Source organism: Aulonocara stuartgranti, assembly GCF_965226115.1.
Source record: "Aulonocara stuartgranti genome assembly, chromosome: 18".
Taxonomy (NCBI): domain Eukaryota; kingdom Metazoa; phylum Chordata; class Actinopteri; order Cichliformes; family Cichlidae; genus Aulonocara; species Aulonocara stuartgranti.
Genome location: NC_138954.1, coordinates 7191014 through 7208097, shown reverse-complemented (window position 1 = coordinate 7208097; position 17084 = coordinate 7191014). Strand labels below are relative to the sequence as shown.

Below are 17084 nucleotides of genomic sequence, written 5' to 3'. Positions count from 1 at the left end.
AGTCTCGCGACTTACTGGTGCGCAGGGCCGAAGGCGTGACCTCGATCTCGCTGGCAGCCTGGTAAGGCTGGAAAGCAGAGGCTCCGCTGCCTGCGCTGAGGTCTGCAGCAAACAGGTCGGGGCTCTGGGTGCCTGTGGAGCTGGCACTGGTGCCATCACCGCCATGATGGGGTTCCTGTTCATCATATATAGCTATTAACTGCAGGAAAAAGGAAAAACAGAGGAGAGAGCACAAAAGGTCAGATTTCAGAAATATGTAGCGTAATGTTACACCGCAGTATCGAAGTAATATGGCACAGGAAAAATATATATATTTTTAACTTTATGGAATGACAATGCTTAGCTGTAATCTGGATATAGAGAACAATTACAAAGAAGGTGCAATGGCAGGAAACAAAAAATGATAAACACCTAAAAAGAAGAAGATGATAATGATGAACGACTCTTTTGTAGCAATACCTACTCATTTTCCCTCAGACTTGAAATTAAGCAGCATTCATGCATTTCCCCCCATATTTAAAACTACACGGGAAAGGAGAGACTTCATTATCTGCAAATCTGATTTTAATCCATTTAATCCAGGAAGAGGCAAATAAGAATAATTAAAACACAGCACACTGTGTGATTTTTGAAGGTAGGCATTAACACCAACTGAACCACACTGGCTCAAAAATCAGTCCTACTGGGTGTAATCAGGAAGTCCAAATCATAGCTGGTGTTCTATAAATGTAGAAGTGGCTTCCCTGAAAATGTGCACAGATAAATAGAAGCCATGGTGGTCCTTCTCGGCTCAAATGCACGGGGACCGCACATAAAGTCCAAAGGAAAATTGAGGTGATTTAGACCCCCCCCCTATTTTATTCTATGACAGAGACACACTCATTATGTCCAATCATATTCTCCCTCCACTCAAAAAGCTTCGTCTTTCACTCCACGTCTTTATGTTCAAAGACCTCACAGATCTGATTAATTCCAGCGTCTGCAGAGTCCCTTTATTAGATTAAAGATTACATTCATGCCATCTCTCTGCGACTCCCACTAGGCCGGCGTATGTGCTCAGCTGGCTTCAGTTAGCTGAGGAGAAAATGAAAAATCCATCCAACACGTGCCAATTTGAGGGATGTGATCCGAGCGTCCCTCGAGGTGAGATCTGATGCAGAAGCACGACTGTGATAAGGTTTGCCCCTAATGCACAAAATATTAACCACATTCAAAACTAGCACACGTGCTCAACCGCTCAAACATCTTCAAGACATCACTTCACTTTATCTGGGTTTATTGACATGATCCTAACCAAAGGAAACGCCTGAACTTTAAAGAAAAACTGACCAAAAGCAGCTAGTCACAGACAACATACTAATTTCACCTCAAGGAAAATATATATATTTTAAAAATACCATGCTGTGTGTGAAATAAAGATATGTTTTTGCAAGGGCTCTTTGAAGATCAGTAATAAGGGTTTCCAGGTTTATCGATTTTATTTAGCGTCAGAAATAGATTTTCCTCTTAGAGGAAGAGTTTCAAATGAAGCCAGTTTAACATTTATAAGAGGAGGGAATTCAAAAGGAGAAGCATTTCACTTCTTCGAAGCAAGCAGTTCTTTAATCAACAATTTTAGTTGCATATGCATCATGAATACTGCTTTTAATATCATGGGCTAGAGCTAATCAGTAAGGTAACACTCAGGAGTATGAAAGCAAAACAATCACTACAAGCGAAGGTGTCTACATAAGAAGCCTCGCTTCGACTGCAGTCGGAGGAGAAAATCTTTTATACTAATCTCAGGAAGTTCTGATCTTACACCGTGCAGAAACACGGTCTAATTTCACTACGGGCAACCAAGAGAGAAGTTCAGTGTCAAACTGACCCAATTCTGATCAGCGATGACAAGAGTCCATCGCAAGCGCTCAAGTGCAAGTGGTCACACCGGGACATCCAAGCAGCGATTTAAAAAACAGCCGCCACTCAAACCAAGGTCGAGGGGCGCCACTGGAGAAATGACCAAAGAAGATCAGCCAAATTTCTATTCCATGCGGTTTTTGACTTTTTTATGGGCATAGACGGGGAACTAAAGGGTCACACCTCGCCGTTTATGAACGTATGGTACAAAATGACTGGAGGGTTCTTTTAAAAGTAGTATATTTGTTTTTAAAAGTAGTATATTTGTTTTTAAAAGTAGTATATTTGTACGTAACGTATGACTAAAATAAATGAAACCAATTCCATGGTGGAGTCGTTGTGTGTCTATTGCTTCAATGATTCTCACAAGTAACATCAAAGTCCAAACATCATCTTCATCACACTAAAGATGAAAAGAAACTGTAAGCACAAAATATTAACACTTCAAGACATTCAGGCTGCATACAGTGCAAATTAAAACACATCAAGTTCTCTAAATCACACACACACACGCACACACACACGGACAAATAAAAAGAAATGCATTGATACACACACAATTACATCTAGAGACACAAAGACACCCACAGAATCCATTAAAACACACACACACCATTCAAATCCAACGACCATTTTTCCAGCACATTAAACCTTCATTTCAGCCACATTTAGCCTGAGAGCTGTGGAGTTTTATAGCTTGCTGGACAGGCTCCCCTGGTGAGAGAAACATACTCTCCAGGGCACACACACAAACACAAACACACACACACACACACACACACTTAAAAACATTTACAGACCTCAACACTCATTTTTCCCCATTAGTCCCTTTACATAAACGCAAACACATTTACTTCGAATTACAGCTCGCTACAGCCAGAGGCTAATGTGAGCGCACGTTAATGAGGATTACAAAGGTCAAAGGGCGAGGCTATGTGTGCGCTGCAGAAGTAATGAAAGTGCCAATAAAGACAGAAAAGAAAGGAGAAGAGGTGAAAATAGTGGACTGACAAGTAAAACAGGTGTGTGTGCTCAGGTGCGAGCGTGTGTGCGCTTTAGTGAGACTCATGAGAAAAGGGAGTGTGTGCTGTGTGTTTGTAATTGTGTGTTTTATGTGTACAAATCTATATAAACCTGTGAGTGTAGTCTGCTGCTCCCTCATTAAAGCTCAGTTCAGGCCACAAGGGCTGAGTCAGCAAACTCCCTGCCTCCCCGGGCTACTCCCCGAGGGCACCACAGAAGAAGAGCTCTCAACCCCATGTGCTTTTTCAGCCCATGTGGCTGTTATTACATGGTAATCGGTTCAGCTGCAGCGGGCACTAAAAATGTGTTCAGGCTGAGCTTACCTGATATCGCTCAAAGTAGAAATAATCTGCAGCAATTAGCATTGCAAAAATAAAAGCCGTACAGCGCTGGGATATCTGACAAAAAACAGCAGCAATCATAAAACCTGTTGAGACATACAAATATCTGCCGCTAAAGCCATTTTGGACAGATCGTTAATCACATTCGCCCATTATCCCTGACGCTTTTCTGCATTATTATTATTCTATGGCATTAAGCTCCCAGTCTTTGACGCCTGAAAAAGCCTGCAGGGACCTCAAAGTTTTTCGCATAATTTAAATTATTGAAACCCAGAAACAGTCACTGGAAGTATTTGCATTGCATTGTTTTCTACACGGCATACAAATTGCGCATGTACGGGACCATTTGCTTACAGTGAATACATCCATATGCAGATGAGTAGATAGTAATAAACATTTTTCAGTACAAAAACAAACGCTTGCTGCGGGGTACACCAATAAGACACAAACGTTGCAAGAGTGTAGCTGCTAAAAAAAAAACACTTAACTAGCAAACGCGCCTCAAGCTTTCAGAAGGAACTGTCAGGAATAAATGCTGTTCAAGAAAAGTCCCCAAGAGTATTTTTTTAAACCCCAAAATATGCATTCAAGCCTTAATTTGCATTCCCATGAAAAGCTTGTATCAGATTGCAGCAAGCGGCATCCGCCAAACTTTGGAAGGGTGGAATTATTTAAGTCGTAACAATATGAGCAGAAGATTGGTGGTTTGGAATGTCATATTGCCTACTAACATGTCCATCATTTGAATGCAGCACAAGACTTCAAGCTTAATGTTCCGCTCGAGTGTCATACGTAACGCTAAAATGCACAGTAAAGTAAAAATGTTTAAACAAAAATTAAAAATACATTACTTATAATCCGAGTTGACTTTCAGTGTCTCGGTGGATTTGGCTTTTGGCTGCTATTACTTTACACGCTGAATAAGGTCAAAGGGAACATCAGCTGTTGCCAGACTTCCCTTGGAAACTGACCAAACATGGGTTTTAAATAAGTGAATATGCCGTAGCTTCAGCAGTACAGGGCAGCGTTGTGACTGACAGATGCTCCCTCGAGGTTACGTGTTATTTCTGTCGGAGGTTTTGAATTGTTGTCTGCGAGCTAAGAAACAGCCCCGAGTCAAAGCTAATTGCTGAGGTTTGTTGACAAGCACAGCCCTGACCCTGCCACAGGAGAGCTGCTTAAACGCATAGGAGCGCACGCTCACAGGCACAAACACACACACGCACGCACACACACACAACAACACAAGGGTGACATCCAATTAGCAAGGTTCTGAGAAAAACAGAGGATGTAGAGTGAGAATTAGGTGTTGATTGGTCTGTGGAACTGTGTCAATATGTTGAAGACAACAAAAATAAATATGTAACCTGCTGTTTGCAAGGCACTATGTGTATTTTTCACTTGTCTTTCAAAGTAAGAGTACTTATCGAAAACACAACTACATTTGCAACTTTTCCTTTATGTAACTTGCCATTTGTGTTATTAAGAATCTAATAATAACAAAAGAAATATGAAACTAAAGGACTTCAGATTAAAGGAAAGAACTTTTATGGTAATTATAAAATCCAAATGAAAATGATTTGCAATCCATCCGGCTTTATTATGTGCTACATTTCTGCATAGCTCTGCAATTACACCTGCAAAACTCGAGTTGACCTGAGGTTTCTATGCACTGCTGATATTCTTGCCCACTGAGCTGAGCAGAATAAATCAGAGATGGAGCTAACAGTAAACACTGCAACACACTAGGGCTGCCACGATTAGTCGACTAGTCACGATTACGTCGACTATCAAAATCGTCGACGACTGATTTAATAGTCGACGCGTCCTTTGAAACTTTGTAAGATCACAAAAGACGCAGGAATAAGTAGTAGGATTTCAGAGTGTAATAACGGACTGAAACAGAAGATGGCAGCACTGCATCTACAAGGATGCCAGCTGCCGTTAAACCCCGAAGAAGAAGACTGTGTCCCAGAATTCATAGCGCAGCCCTGCTCAGTTTCCAACAATGGCGGCAGCTAGTTAGTTTTAATATTACTCTTATTATTCTTTCTGGGTCACAAAATAAACGTTTAACATATTTTCAGGCGAGAAAATATGTTAAACTGTGTAAACCTCAAATATCTGCTCAGTTTATCAAGACACCACATATTTTCAAAAGCGCTCCGACGTTTTCGGAGACGTCTGTTACCCACTAGCTCGATAGCGAGCCGGGGGCAAGGCTCACTAGAGCCCGTGAGAACACCGGACTCCCGGCAAATCGTTTTCAAGACCGCCGTCTTTCGCTACTCAGGTTAAACATATATAAGTCACTTAGATAACTTTAAAAATGTTATTGTTTGGCTTTTTTTTTAGTATTTTATTTGTTCCTGAGTAAATCGGTTTAGCTGAGATTAAAGTTATAGTTTTTACACAGCTGAATAAACGTCAAGCAGACAGCTGATTATCAGAAGTGTGAGATGCTCCAGAATATACTCCAGTGTCCTGTTATATTTTAGATAGGAAGGAGTTTATTAAACTTCACTGAAACAACCTGCAGATTTCATTAAAATTTAATAAACTATCATCTTGTCTTTATCTTTAGTTAGCACATACTTTAAACACTTAAAGTTGTAAGCTAATGATAGTTATATAAGAGCAGATGCTGCTGGTGCAATAAGCTGTACGTTTTACGTCCAATGGATGATGATCTGATTAGTCGACTAATCGCAAAAATGATCGGTGACTAGTCGACTATCAAAATAATCGTTTGTGGCAGCCCTACAACACACACACACACACACACACACACACACACACACACACACAAAGAGCAGACCTAGATATAGACTAAGTTTGTACACAGACTGCTAGAGCTACGACAACCAGAAAATAGCACCTAGCAAGTCAGGAATATTACACATGGCAGTCACACTTGTCATAAGCTGGATCATGTTAGCAACAATGGGTGTATGCCAGGTGGAAAAAATGGCTGATTCTGGTCTTCATATGAACAAACAATAAATAAACAAATCAATCAATTAAAAACCAAAAAACCCAAGCAGATGACAGTTAAGAGTTAGCAAAGAGGTATTTTGGAACAATTTTCTCTAAAACATCCATCCATCCATCCTCATCCGCTTTGTCCGGGGCCGGGTCGTGGGGGCAGCAGCCTAAGCAGAGAGGCCCAGACCTCCCTCTTCCCAGCCACCTCCTCCAGCTTATCCGGGGGAACACCAAGGCGTTCCCAGGCCAGCCGAGAGATATAATCTCTCCAGCGTGTCCTGGGTCTGCCCCGGGGCCTCCTCCCGGTGGGACATGCCTGGAACACCTCACCCAGGAGGCACCCGGGGGGCATCCTTGTCAGATGCCCGAACCACCTCAGCTGGCTCCTTTCGATGTGGAGCAGCAGCTGCTCTACTCTGAGCCCCTCCTGGATGGCCGAACTTCTCACCCTATCTCTAAGGGAGAGGCCAGCCACCCTTCGGAGGAAGCTCATTTCCGCCGCTTGTATCCGCGATCTCGTTCTTTCGGTCACTACCCACAGCTCGTGGCCATAGGTGAGGGTAGGGACGTAGATCGACCGGTAAATTGAGAGCTTCGCTTTTACACTCAGCTCCCTCTTCACCACGACGGACCGGTGCAGCGTCCGCATTACTGCAGCTGCAGCCCCAATCCGTCTGTCGATCTCCGGCTCCCTTCTCCCATCACTCGCGAACAAGACCCCGAGATACTTGAACTCCTCCACTTGTGGCAGGAACTCATCCCCGACCCGGAGTGGGCACTCCACCCTTTTCCGACTGAGAACCGGCTGGTTCTCTAAAACAAGTCCAATAAAAACATAATTTGCTGACGGGCTGTACTGCCTCCCTAACATAATTTAAGTAAAGCCTCTGAAATGTTGGAAAAAGATGCAACTCTCTCTTCATTCTGTAAATCCCTTTTTAAAGCACAGATTGATGTCACATAGCAAAAATATAGCAGTACTGTGGCTAACACAGCAACAGTAAATTCTCAGGGAAACTTGTGTGCAACTGTAGAAATCACAGCATGGAATACTAGAGCAGTTATGAACTAATTCAGGTGAATCAGTTTAATCCAACTTTATTTACACACTGTAAAATCACAATAACAATGAGATAATATGTGTTAAGCAGATTTGCCAAACGCTGTCCTTCGATACTTTTATCAACTTGTATCCCCTTTCTTGCACTTAGATTCCTTTATATACTCAAAAACTAACAATTACTGAAGAGCAAATTACAGTGGAAAGTGTGAGTCAGCCCACTTTTCAGCAGTCACTTTCAGCTCGTAAATCATCATCATAACTCTGGCTAGAACAATATGCTGGCAGCGGGGCCAGAGAGAGGAAACCAGAGGTTTCTCAAAGGGGAATTAATCCTCACGGATGTGTGTTGGGGAGAGGATTGAATTTAGCAAGACGCAGTCACCGCTTGTGCCACATCAGCAATTGCCCATTTTTATTTCATCGAAATTCCCCAGGCTTTTGCGGTGTGACCGTCCAAAAGTTACACTTGCCTTAGTTCTGGCTATCAACTCCAAAACATAAATCTTTCCAAGTTGAGCCTCCATCTATCGAGCGTTTGATTTATTCCCCCGTCACATAAAATAACGTCAAGTCATTACAGTTTCACACAGAATTATATTACATCAACAGACCGCATTTTCCCTCATGTCAAGCTCCACATTGCATATCCTCTGTTCTTTCATAAGATTTATTTAATCTAAACTGTATATATCAATAAACGCAGACGCATAAAACGAAAGTGAGCTCGACTGATTATTTGAGCAGAGGGGAAATTATGCTTGTCATACACACTGCAAATGACGAGACGTTGGATCCTGACACGATACCAAATGTGTCACTGAAATTATAAATGAAAGACAGGATTAAAAATGGTGATAAAACTGATTATTTTTATTATTAGTGATTTTCATTTTAACAAATTCTCTCTTTATGTGTTAACTCTCTAATGCATGGGCACTGCTCGTCAAATTACAAGCAGACACTGGTATCTTAGATTGTTATCTACTTTCACAGGTCCCAGTTTGCGTTTATGTTCTGCTGGTTTGGTGCACTGACAGTCCAGAATGAAGCTAAAGACTAAAAATGTAATAACGTATGAAAGGAATTGAAATTTTTCAGATATAAATATTGGTAGAAGGCTATTTCAAGCCAAAATCAAAGAGCTCAAACGTTTCTTTTTAGTTATTCTTCGCCATCAAAGATTACCCTGATTCTGGGAATCAAAACCTTTCAGTTCTTTGGCTTGCACTATACCAGTTTCAGACCAGGAAGTAAGAGGGCAAAAAGGACAACGTCAGCAAAATGAAGGAAGTAACCGCTAAACTTTCACCTACACAGCTGTGTAATCCAAAGCATGTCATCCCGACTCTCCTCTCAGGTCAAGAAACAGCAGCCTGGAACAAATTTTCTTGGTTACACACTTTATGTCGAAAGTGCGAGGTTGCAACAGGCCTTTTCCCAAAAGCAACAGTCATCAAAGCCCTCACCATCAGCTAGCCAGAGCCAAAACCCACACGGTGCAGACAGGCAGTGACCAATGTTACTCCTGGGTCAGTATACCACAGTATTTATGTGAGGAGTTTAGTTTCAAAATGAGATATCTAGCGATGCGGGAAAAGACGAGACACACCATCAGTTTTAAAGAATGGTTGCAACTTAAAACCTCAGATGACAGTATGATAAAACTCCAAGTTTTTAAAAGATGAACTTTAGATCATTTCTTATTTGAAAATAGATATTTACTTTAAATATTTAAAAATGAAGCACATACTTATTTTGTCATTACATCCATTTCTTTCACTCATGAAATCTGAGGTTTGGGAAACAGGAGGAACACGACTCTTGACAGGTTCATTAGGTAAAAGCATTATGTCTGTACATTATGTCTTTCTTTAGAACCCTAAAAAAGGTGAAAACGCTGTGACAAGAGTTATGGTTACATGGTTTCTGCTACATCAGTAACATATACATGAAGGCGGCGAGAGCAATTTATCAAAAGTAGGGAAAGAAGACGTTTGACTTGTAAACTGAGAGGTTCGTGAAAGTTTTTAATGTAGCTGGTGGTGGAAAGCTGTACGGCGAGGTCATATAAAAAGGTACATTATCACATATCTGGTAGGATATATGGTATTTTCCTCAGCTTTTATTAAAAAAAGGAAAAGCATGTGGCTTAAAACACAGCCTCTGGTATGAATCCGAGACCTTTAGAACCAACTGGAACAGTAAAGACAGTCTTATTTCCCAGGACATTAAATACTGAAAATAGGGAGAACTGAGTGAAAATGGGGATGACGATGGTGGGGAATCTGGTAGGGAGTTAGGCCCCGATTATGAGATGTATTTGATGGTCTCGGAAAGGATGTCTGTGGATGCAGATGGGATGTGCCAGGGGAACTGTACAGTAGTCACGGAGCGACAAAGAGTTAGCTGTTCCAAGCTGCTAAAAGTAAATCAGGTGACCTTGTTAAGAATAAGAATAAGAATCCTTTATTATCATTATGGGTTCACAGAATAAAAAATGTTAGATTACTTTCCCCAAATACATACTGTTGGCAGAAAGCTCACAAAAATGTTGTTTTTGTAATAGCTAGAAGCAAAAATCATTGGCAAAACTGAAATTTGATTAGTATCTAGCATCTGTGCCTGACTAATCAGTTTAGGGCAATATACAGAGGAGCCTGTCACTTCTAACTTGTCACGTACGGGTGCACATAAACGAACCTCTTGGCATCACATATAAACACCAAGCTGCTCATAGTGTCTAAACCTAACCAATTCCGGTTTGTTCAAAGCTCCCACACACGACACAAATGATGGCCTTCCTCAACTACAACCTCCTGAGACTCCTAACGTAGCTTCTGTAGCTCTTTCAACAAGGACCGCTGAGGAATAGTGCATCAACGCAGGGACGACATCCTCCAATTAAAACACAGTGGAAAGGCTCATGTATCACAATGAGTCCTATCTCACTTTGTGTGTAATAAATCTATCCTCCAAAAATATATATTTCTATTAAAAACGTCATAACTGACATCAGAGTACACTTGCTTTTCTAAAGCTTCCCTTTCAACACATCGCTGTCCTTGGAGCATTAAATGTGTATTCAGAGCCACTACTAGATTCTTGCATTAACTTCACAATGCAGTTAATGCAAGAAGTGCTGGATATAAAAGTGTTTAGTTATTCTGAAACACTCCTTCACAGTCACCAGATATCACTCTAATCCACTCACATCTACAAGGTTCAGAAACACAAATTTAAGACTTTGTGGGAAATCACTGGAGAAGAGCTCCCTGAGACTAGAGGAAGTTTTGTAAAGCAGATTCGAAGCGTGCACTATGAACGAAACAAATACGAAACACGTTTACTGCCCACAAACGCCACTTTTCCCTACATACTTTTACTTTGTTTTCTCGACAGTGTGCAATCTTTAATTACTTAAGTCTGCGTAAAATAGCGTAAAGTTCAAGATGTCTGATTGTTTAAAACTTTCTCTTGCTTTTTAATTTAATTTGACTCATTTTTGTACTCAGAAAAGAGTGTTGCAACAATTAGTCTTTGTGGAAAAGTGTTAATCTGAGCAGCACAAGCCAAAGGGGCAGTGGTTTGGATGTGTGACTGATGTGACTAAGATTAGCTGAGGTTGCCAGACGAGCAATGCAACCCCAAACTCCCACAGAGACTGGGTGAGCTCAGGCAGAGCACGCAGTAACCTTGACCTCAATGAGTTTCACAAAAAACACACAAAGGAGAAGGAGATGTATTAAACACAGGGGAAGGAGACCCGACACTGACCAGGTGCGAGCCAACCTTCCCAAACCTTTCAAACATCCACTCCAAAAAACACCTTCGTGCCGTTTCGTTCATTCAGTTTCTCATTCAAAACTCAATCTGACACAAAAACACATTCATTTGTGAGAAAGCACACATTTAGGATTACTGTGTAATAGAACTGGGGACAGCTCAGACCAGTGTGAAACAATCCCAGTCACACTGATGACCTACTATCCATTTCACTTTAATCCAGACAATAGAAAACATGTGGGGGGAAAGCAGTGTGCAGCCTGAGTCGAGGCCAAACGGACAAATGAAAACGGCAATCAGGCAGAGCCAGGAGGGAGTGAGGGAGCGAGGCACTGAAGGTAATTCATTCTCCAAAATGAGAGCAGGGCTGAGCTGTGACTCGTATTCCCTGAAAGATACTCCCCTAGTACACCGCTTTTTACTCAACTCAAGCCACATGTACGGAAACAGTACTTGCAAAATATTTACTTTGCATAGCCATATACTTTTATCTTTGATTTCTTTTCTTAAATATAAACTTGAAGACAGGTTTTGGAAGACATTTGTCTTCTGATCTGATCTGAAGCATTGAGGTTTAATGGCAAGGAGGAAAGACATTAACAACAATGAAACAATTGTTGCTGCCCATCAATCAGGGAAGGATCATAAGGCCATTTCCAAACAATTTGGAGTCCATTATCCACATGTGAAAAACACTTAAGACAGTTGCTAATTATCCCTGGATTGGCAAATTCACCCCATTGGCAGACTGTGAGATACTCAGATAAACTGGAAAAAAACTCAAGAGCTACAACTCAGACTCTGCAGGCCTCGGTTAGCACGTAAAATATTAAAGTTCATGGCTTGTTTGGAAAGGTTATGGCGTTATGGAACAGTATTCTTTGGACAGACAAGACCAAAGTCAAGGTGCATGGACATCATGCACAGTGTCATGTTTGGCAAAACACCAAAGAACATATCAGCACAAACACCTAATACCAACCATCAAGCACAGTGATGGTGAAAAAGGAAAGAATCAAGGTGTTGCAATGACCCAGTCATGTCCAGACCTCAACCTGACTGAAATGCTGTTGTTTATAGAAGCCAAGCAGGTATAGAAGCAGGTGACCCACGTAAGGCTTCTCCAAAGGCTCAGGTTTAAACCTCCCATTCTCTCCACTAATATGGCTTAGACATTTTAGCCAGGCTGCTGGAGAGGACAGTCCATCCATTAGTCAAACCTCAGAGGAGAAACAGTGTGGCTGCAGTGATGCTGCTGCCGTACCAGTCAGTGTTCTTTATTGCTGTATTTAAATCACTTTGGTGAAAACGTATTGCCCCTCCAAATTCATTTCAGTAATTACTTAATGAATACCTACAAACTAGTTATTTATGACTCAATTATTTGATGTATTATTCTTTTACAATCATTTAAATCTGGTTATATGAAATAAAAGATTTTTTCTATCGACTCCCACCGTGGAGTTTTATTTCAGGCTCATCTTCTCTTGTCAAATTAGAGAAGCCTTGTTCTCAACTGAGCCCCATCTGCTCATTCACTTACCTGCGACAACTAAACTGACTATTCTGGATATCTGAGCTTTAAAAAAAACAACAACACAGAGTGCGGACAGTCTTTCAGCTGGGTGAGAAGTGTGTTTAATTTAAGCTGCTGAAAGCTGATAGATGTTGATACAGCACAAAAAAAGAAAGAAAAAAAATCCAAGTGAATAGAAACACACAGACCATTTCCTATGGCCAAAAACCTGATACTGCACGCTGAACCCATTACTGAAACCTCTGTAAGAGTTAAATATCCTCTGGTTTGGTGGGTAGAGCAAAATACATCTATCGGCATGAGCACAGCTTCGTTTCTCATTGAGGCTGCCCGCTCTAAAAACAAAATAATCTCCATCATCATCAACTTATCACTCATGTCATTGACTGCTTTATATACGTTGTATTCACACTTAACCAATTTAGAATCACCAACTCCTTAACATTCATGTCTTAGAACTGTGAGAGGACCCCAGAGTAAGGCTGCACCACCACTCTGACAAGTTTGGTGTATATACACTAACAGCAGGCAGATTCTGGTGTTCACTGTAAACTACAGACTGCAGGAGGAGTTCCTTCTATTTCAATATTACTGGAAGTACAAACTAGCCCTGACCACTTCTTCAAACTTAAAATCATTTTGTAACAAATATATACATAAATTCAGTTGTTAGATATCTAAACATTCAGTCCCCACTAACATTCTTACCCAAACTGGCCTACTTTTTTTAAAATCAGCTGTCCAGGACTAAAAGGTTTTGGATCTTGAAATCATGTTTTCTGATATGAAATCCCCACACAGTTGTACCGAGCTCGGAGGCCGTTTCTGCAGAATAAACCTTGTGAGCTATGGACAGTTTTTCACACAGCAGCTTCAGGGCCGAACTGTGTGGTGATCCGTCTCTATCATTTCAGTTACCAGAGTAAACAACCCAGACAAGCCAGTGCTGCTGGCTAAAAGAAAATATACAAAATAGCACAAGGAAAATCGGTTAGTCTGCTCAGCAATGCTCACTGATATATTGTGCACTGTATCTGGTGAACCAGTTGTATATTTGTAAAGTAACCACGACTGATCATTTTAGCTCTTACCTTTGTGAGCCTAAAGGAAAGGTCACTCCATTTTTAAGCTCAACATAAATTTTTGGAACTCACGTTAGACTAAATAACAAGTAGAAAACCAAGCCTGAACCGAGCACACCCCAGCCTAACATATCCTTGTGAAACCTGATCTGACGGAGATGGCACCGACACACTTTACGTCCTGTATTGATCACCACTCCTGCCATCAAACAGAGAGATAAGGAGATAAAGATGAGGCTGAAAAGCAAACGGGGACTCCTTTAATTGAACGGCCACACAATTGTGTGTGCGTGTGTGTGTGTGCGCGCGTGCGTGCGTGCGTGCGTAGATAAGCTGGTTCTGGGTTCTGGGTTGAGGGGGGTGTAAGCTAGCAAACTAATGAGCACCATACATCACATGCTATCACTGTTAATCACACTTAGGGCTATATTTAGCCATTTAGCTTTAATTACCCGTTTTCCATAGAGGTAATCAGTACTTAGTAGGGAACACGTAGCAGGCGATACTGAGTCTAGGTCTGTGTGTGGACGTTTACGTTTATAGGTGTGTTTTAAGTAAGACAATCTACATGAAAATAAGAGCTCTTGGGAGGAACCTGTGGCTCTCACCATAAACTCATAAAGCTAACAGGTCATCTTAGGTTTCAGTGCCACAGTCCTTGCAATTGCTTTGGTTGCTAGATGGTTGCAACAGTCGCCAAAAATCTTCATGAAAGGCGCTCACTTGTGTGAAAACTTTGCTTTAAGAAGAGTGTATTTTACTTTGAAACCAAATGGTGTCCATTTCCTGTGTTGCACTTTTCACAGTTTCATTACTGCTTAGTGAGTAATTTGCAAATATTTACAGACAAGTTGGCGTCTTCCACTCACCCTACAGCAACTTGCAACCCCAAGGAGGTGTTTGGTACTGTACAGTATCCCACTTGCTTGCTGTTGTTATCACCTAGTAAGCAAACGTCTAGCATCCACTTGTTAATCAGTTGTAGAGTAGACACTTTTCCCACACTTATAGCACATATTTACACACCAGTGGTTGCAGGGATCACCAACAGGTCTCTAGCAGCACCTGGATGATGCTTTAGCAGTAATTTCACGACGACTCCAAGCAACCTTGAGCAACCAACTGGTCAGGGAATACACATTTTTGGCATCATGAACAGTGGTTGTCAGATGGACCTTCGGTTAAAAACTCATGAACTATGGCTACAGAAATCAAAACACCAATCACTTACAGCCAACCAGTTACTTACACTTACTTACAACTACTTTGAGATTACATAAAAAGGTCTAAATTCAAATTTGAAAGACATTAATAGACATTCCTTGTTTATGTTTTGCTGTGATGGCTTCCATTTTCATGAGAAAACACATTTCTTCAACTTAAACAACGGCTTTTCCCCTTTAGCTGACAAAAAAAAAAAAATGTGTAAAGTGTAGAACAAAGGTCTTACTTTTCCTCCATGTGCCTATTTCACGATAACAAACGTGTTATTCATTTTACTCCCATTACGTAATATGAGAAACAGACAGCACACTTACTGGATGTGTCCTGAAAAAAAGAGAAGTAAACAGGTGACTCTAGGGCTGTTCAATATAACGATATATATCGGATGACGATATAAAAACATCTATCATTTCATTTTACACTATCGTTTGTTTCATGGTGTCGCAAAATAAACTGTTTACGACAATATTTTTTCACCGTTTTGATGGTCACTGTAGTGGCTATATTAATTTCTTAAAGTTCTCTCTTTCTCTTATATTTAATATAACCACACTACAGACGGACTAGCGCCTGTTTTTATGCGTTGTCGTTAGCAACAACGACAGTAACACCATTGCGTGTCCGCGTGTTTATGTACCACATAAACATTTCACAATAAAGCTCAAGATCCTGTTGAGACTTTTCAAAATAAACTGAATCACTGAAAGAGCAGATTATTTACGGATGAGAAGCAAAAAAGAGCCGCCAGGTGCTAAAAAATAAACCTTAGACTCAAACGTTAGAACAGGCTATTCCCTGCAGCACGCCGTGTAACAAATACTCACAAAGAAAACCTCGGCTGCTACAACTTATGTCTAAAAATGTATCGCTTCATGCATTGGTTAAAACACTCGACTCCAGCTACATGACGCACAGCTGGAAACACTTCACGCAAGTCGAGCTGCCTGAGATTCACAGAAAATGTTACATTTTTGTGATTTATATCGTTATCGGGACGATAGATGTCTTATATCGGGATATGAGATTTTGGTCATATTGCACAGCCCTAGGTGACTCAGGTACAACAAAGGTTTTTTTTTTTTTTAATTTGTTTTTTTAAAAAGGGGGTAAAAAAAAAAATGGCTGCATAAGATGTAAAAATGTAGATGCAAAACACAAAGAAAGAGAAGTGTGAGGAAAGAAAAAAAGAATACGTTTGGATGGAAGAAGCTAGAGAGGGGAGAAAAGGAAGAAAAAGGAAGGAATAGATAAGAAAAGGACAAGGAGCAAGGAGATGATGGGGTTAGCAGAAGAATGAAGAGGAAGTGGGTGAAAGGAGGAAAGAGGCGAGACCAATCGTCCATGAGAAAGACTCGTCGGAAATAGCACAAGCTCTCACGATGGAGCCGACGGTGCTTTAAACTAAGCTGTTTCTTCACAGAGCCTGGCTGAGATGCTCAGAACACAGCGAACTGGACAGCTTCCTTTCTCTCTTTGCCGGGAATTATTCTGTCACTCCCTTGGCCTGGACAAGTGGTGCTGGGAGAAGTGTTAGTGTAGCATGAGCGAAATGTGTGTGTGAGTGTGTGAGAGAGAAAGAGATTGCAGCAACACAGCTGGCAAGCCTCACGCTGGCTCGAGTGGTGGGGCATTTTCTGTTGCACAATGAAACAGCCATCAGCGAAAGGGAACCCACTCTTTTTTTTAGCAATAAATCAGCTGAGGTAAAGAAGGTGGGAAGTGATGGGAGGCAGGGGGAGGAAAAAGAGGGGGGGTTGATGGGAGATTTCAACATCCTTTCTGCCATTCAGAGACACACACACACTTGGAAAAAAGAAAAAAAAAGACAGACTCTATTGCCTGTATTAAGCATATACTTTATAAGAGACCTTTCAAGTTTTAAAAGCCTAAAGAGAAGTCCAAACACATCGCATGGCAGCAGCAAAGGAAATTACTTGTTCACACATAAAGCTAACACACTAATGGGGCTACAACTATTTCTGATGAACACGCATTAGAGTCTTGTAAATATTGTTTTTGGGGGCTGTCCATATTTGGATGAGAGGTTGAAATGCCACATCATCAGCCAACACTGGAGCTAGCTTGTTTATCAATGTGAATCCGTGCACGGTCCCTAAGCACACACACACGCACCTGCAATAAATGCA

General features: G+C 41.1%; 1 protein-coding gene across 10 annotated transcripts in view; it reads right to left on the bottom strand.

Moving 5' to 3' along the window:
* pard3ab (par-3 family cell polarity regulator alpha, b) overlaps window positions 1–17084 on the bottom strand; it is a 262424-nt gene that overhangs the window by 178216 nt on the left and 67124 nt on the right. For all 10 annotated transcript variants that reach the window (XM_082512080.1, XM_082512082.1, XM_082512087.1 and 7 more), the window contains exon 3: window positions 16–199. In XM_082512080.1, coding sequence (XP_082368206.1) covers window positions 16–199 — 184 coding nt within the window. The remainder of the gene's footprint in view (window positions 1–15; window positions 200–17084) is intronic.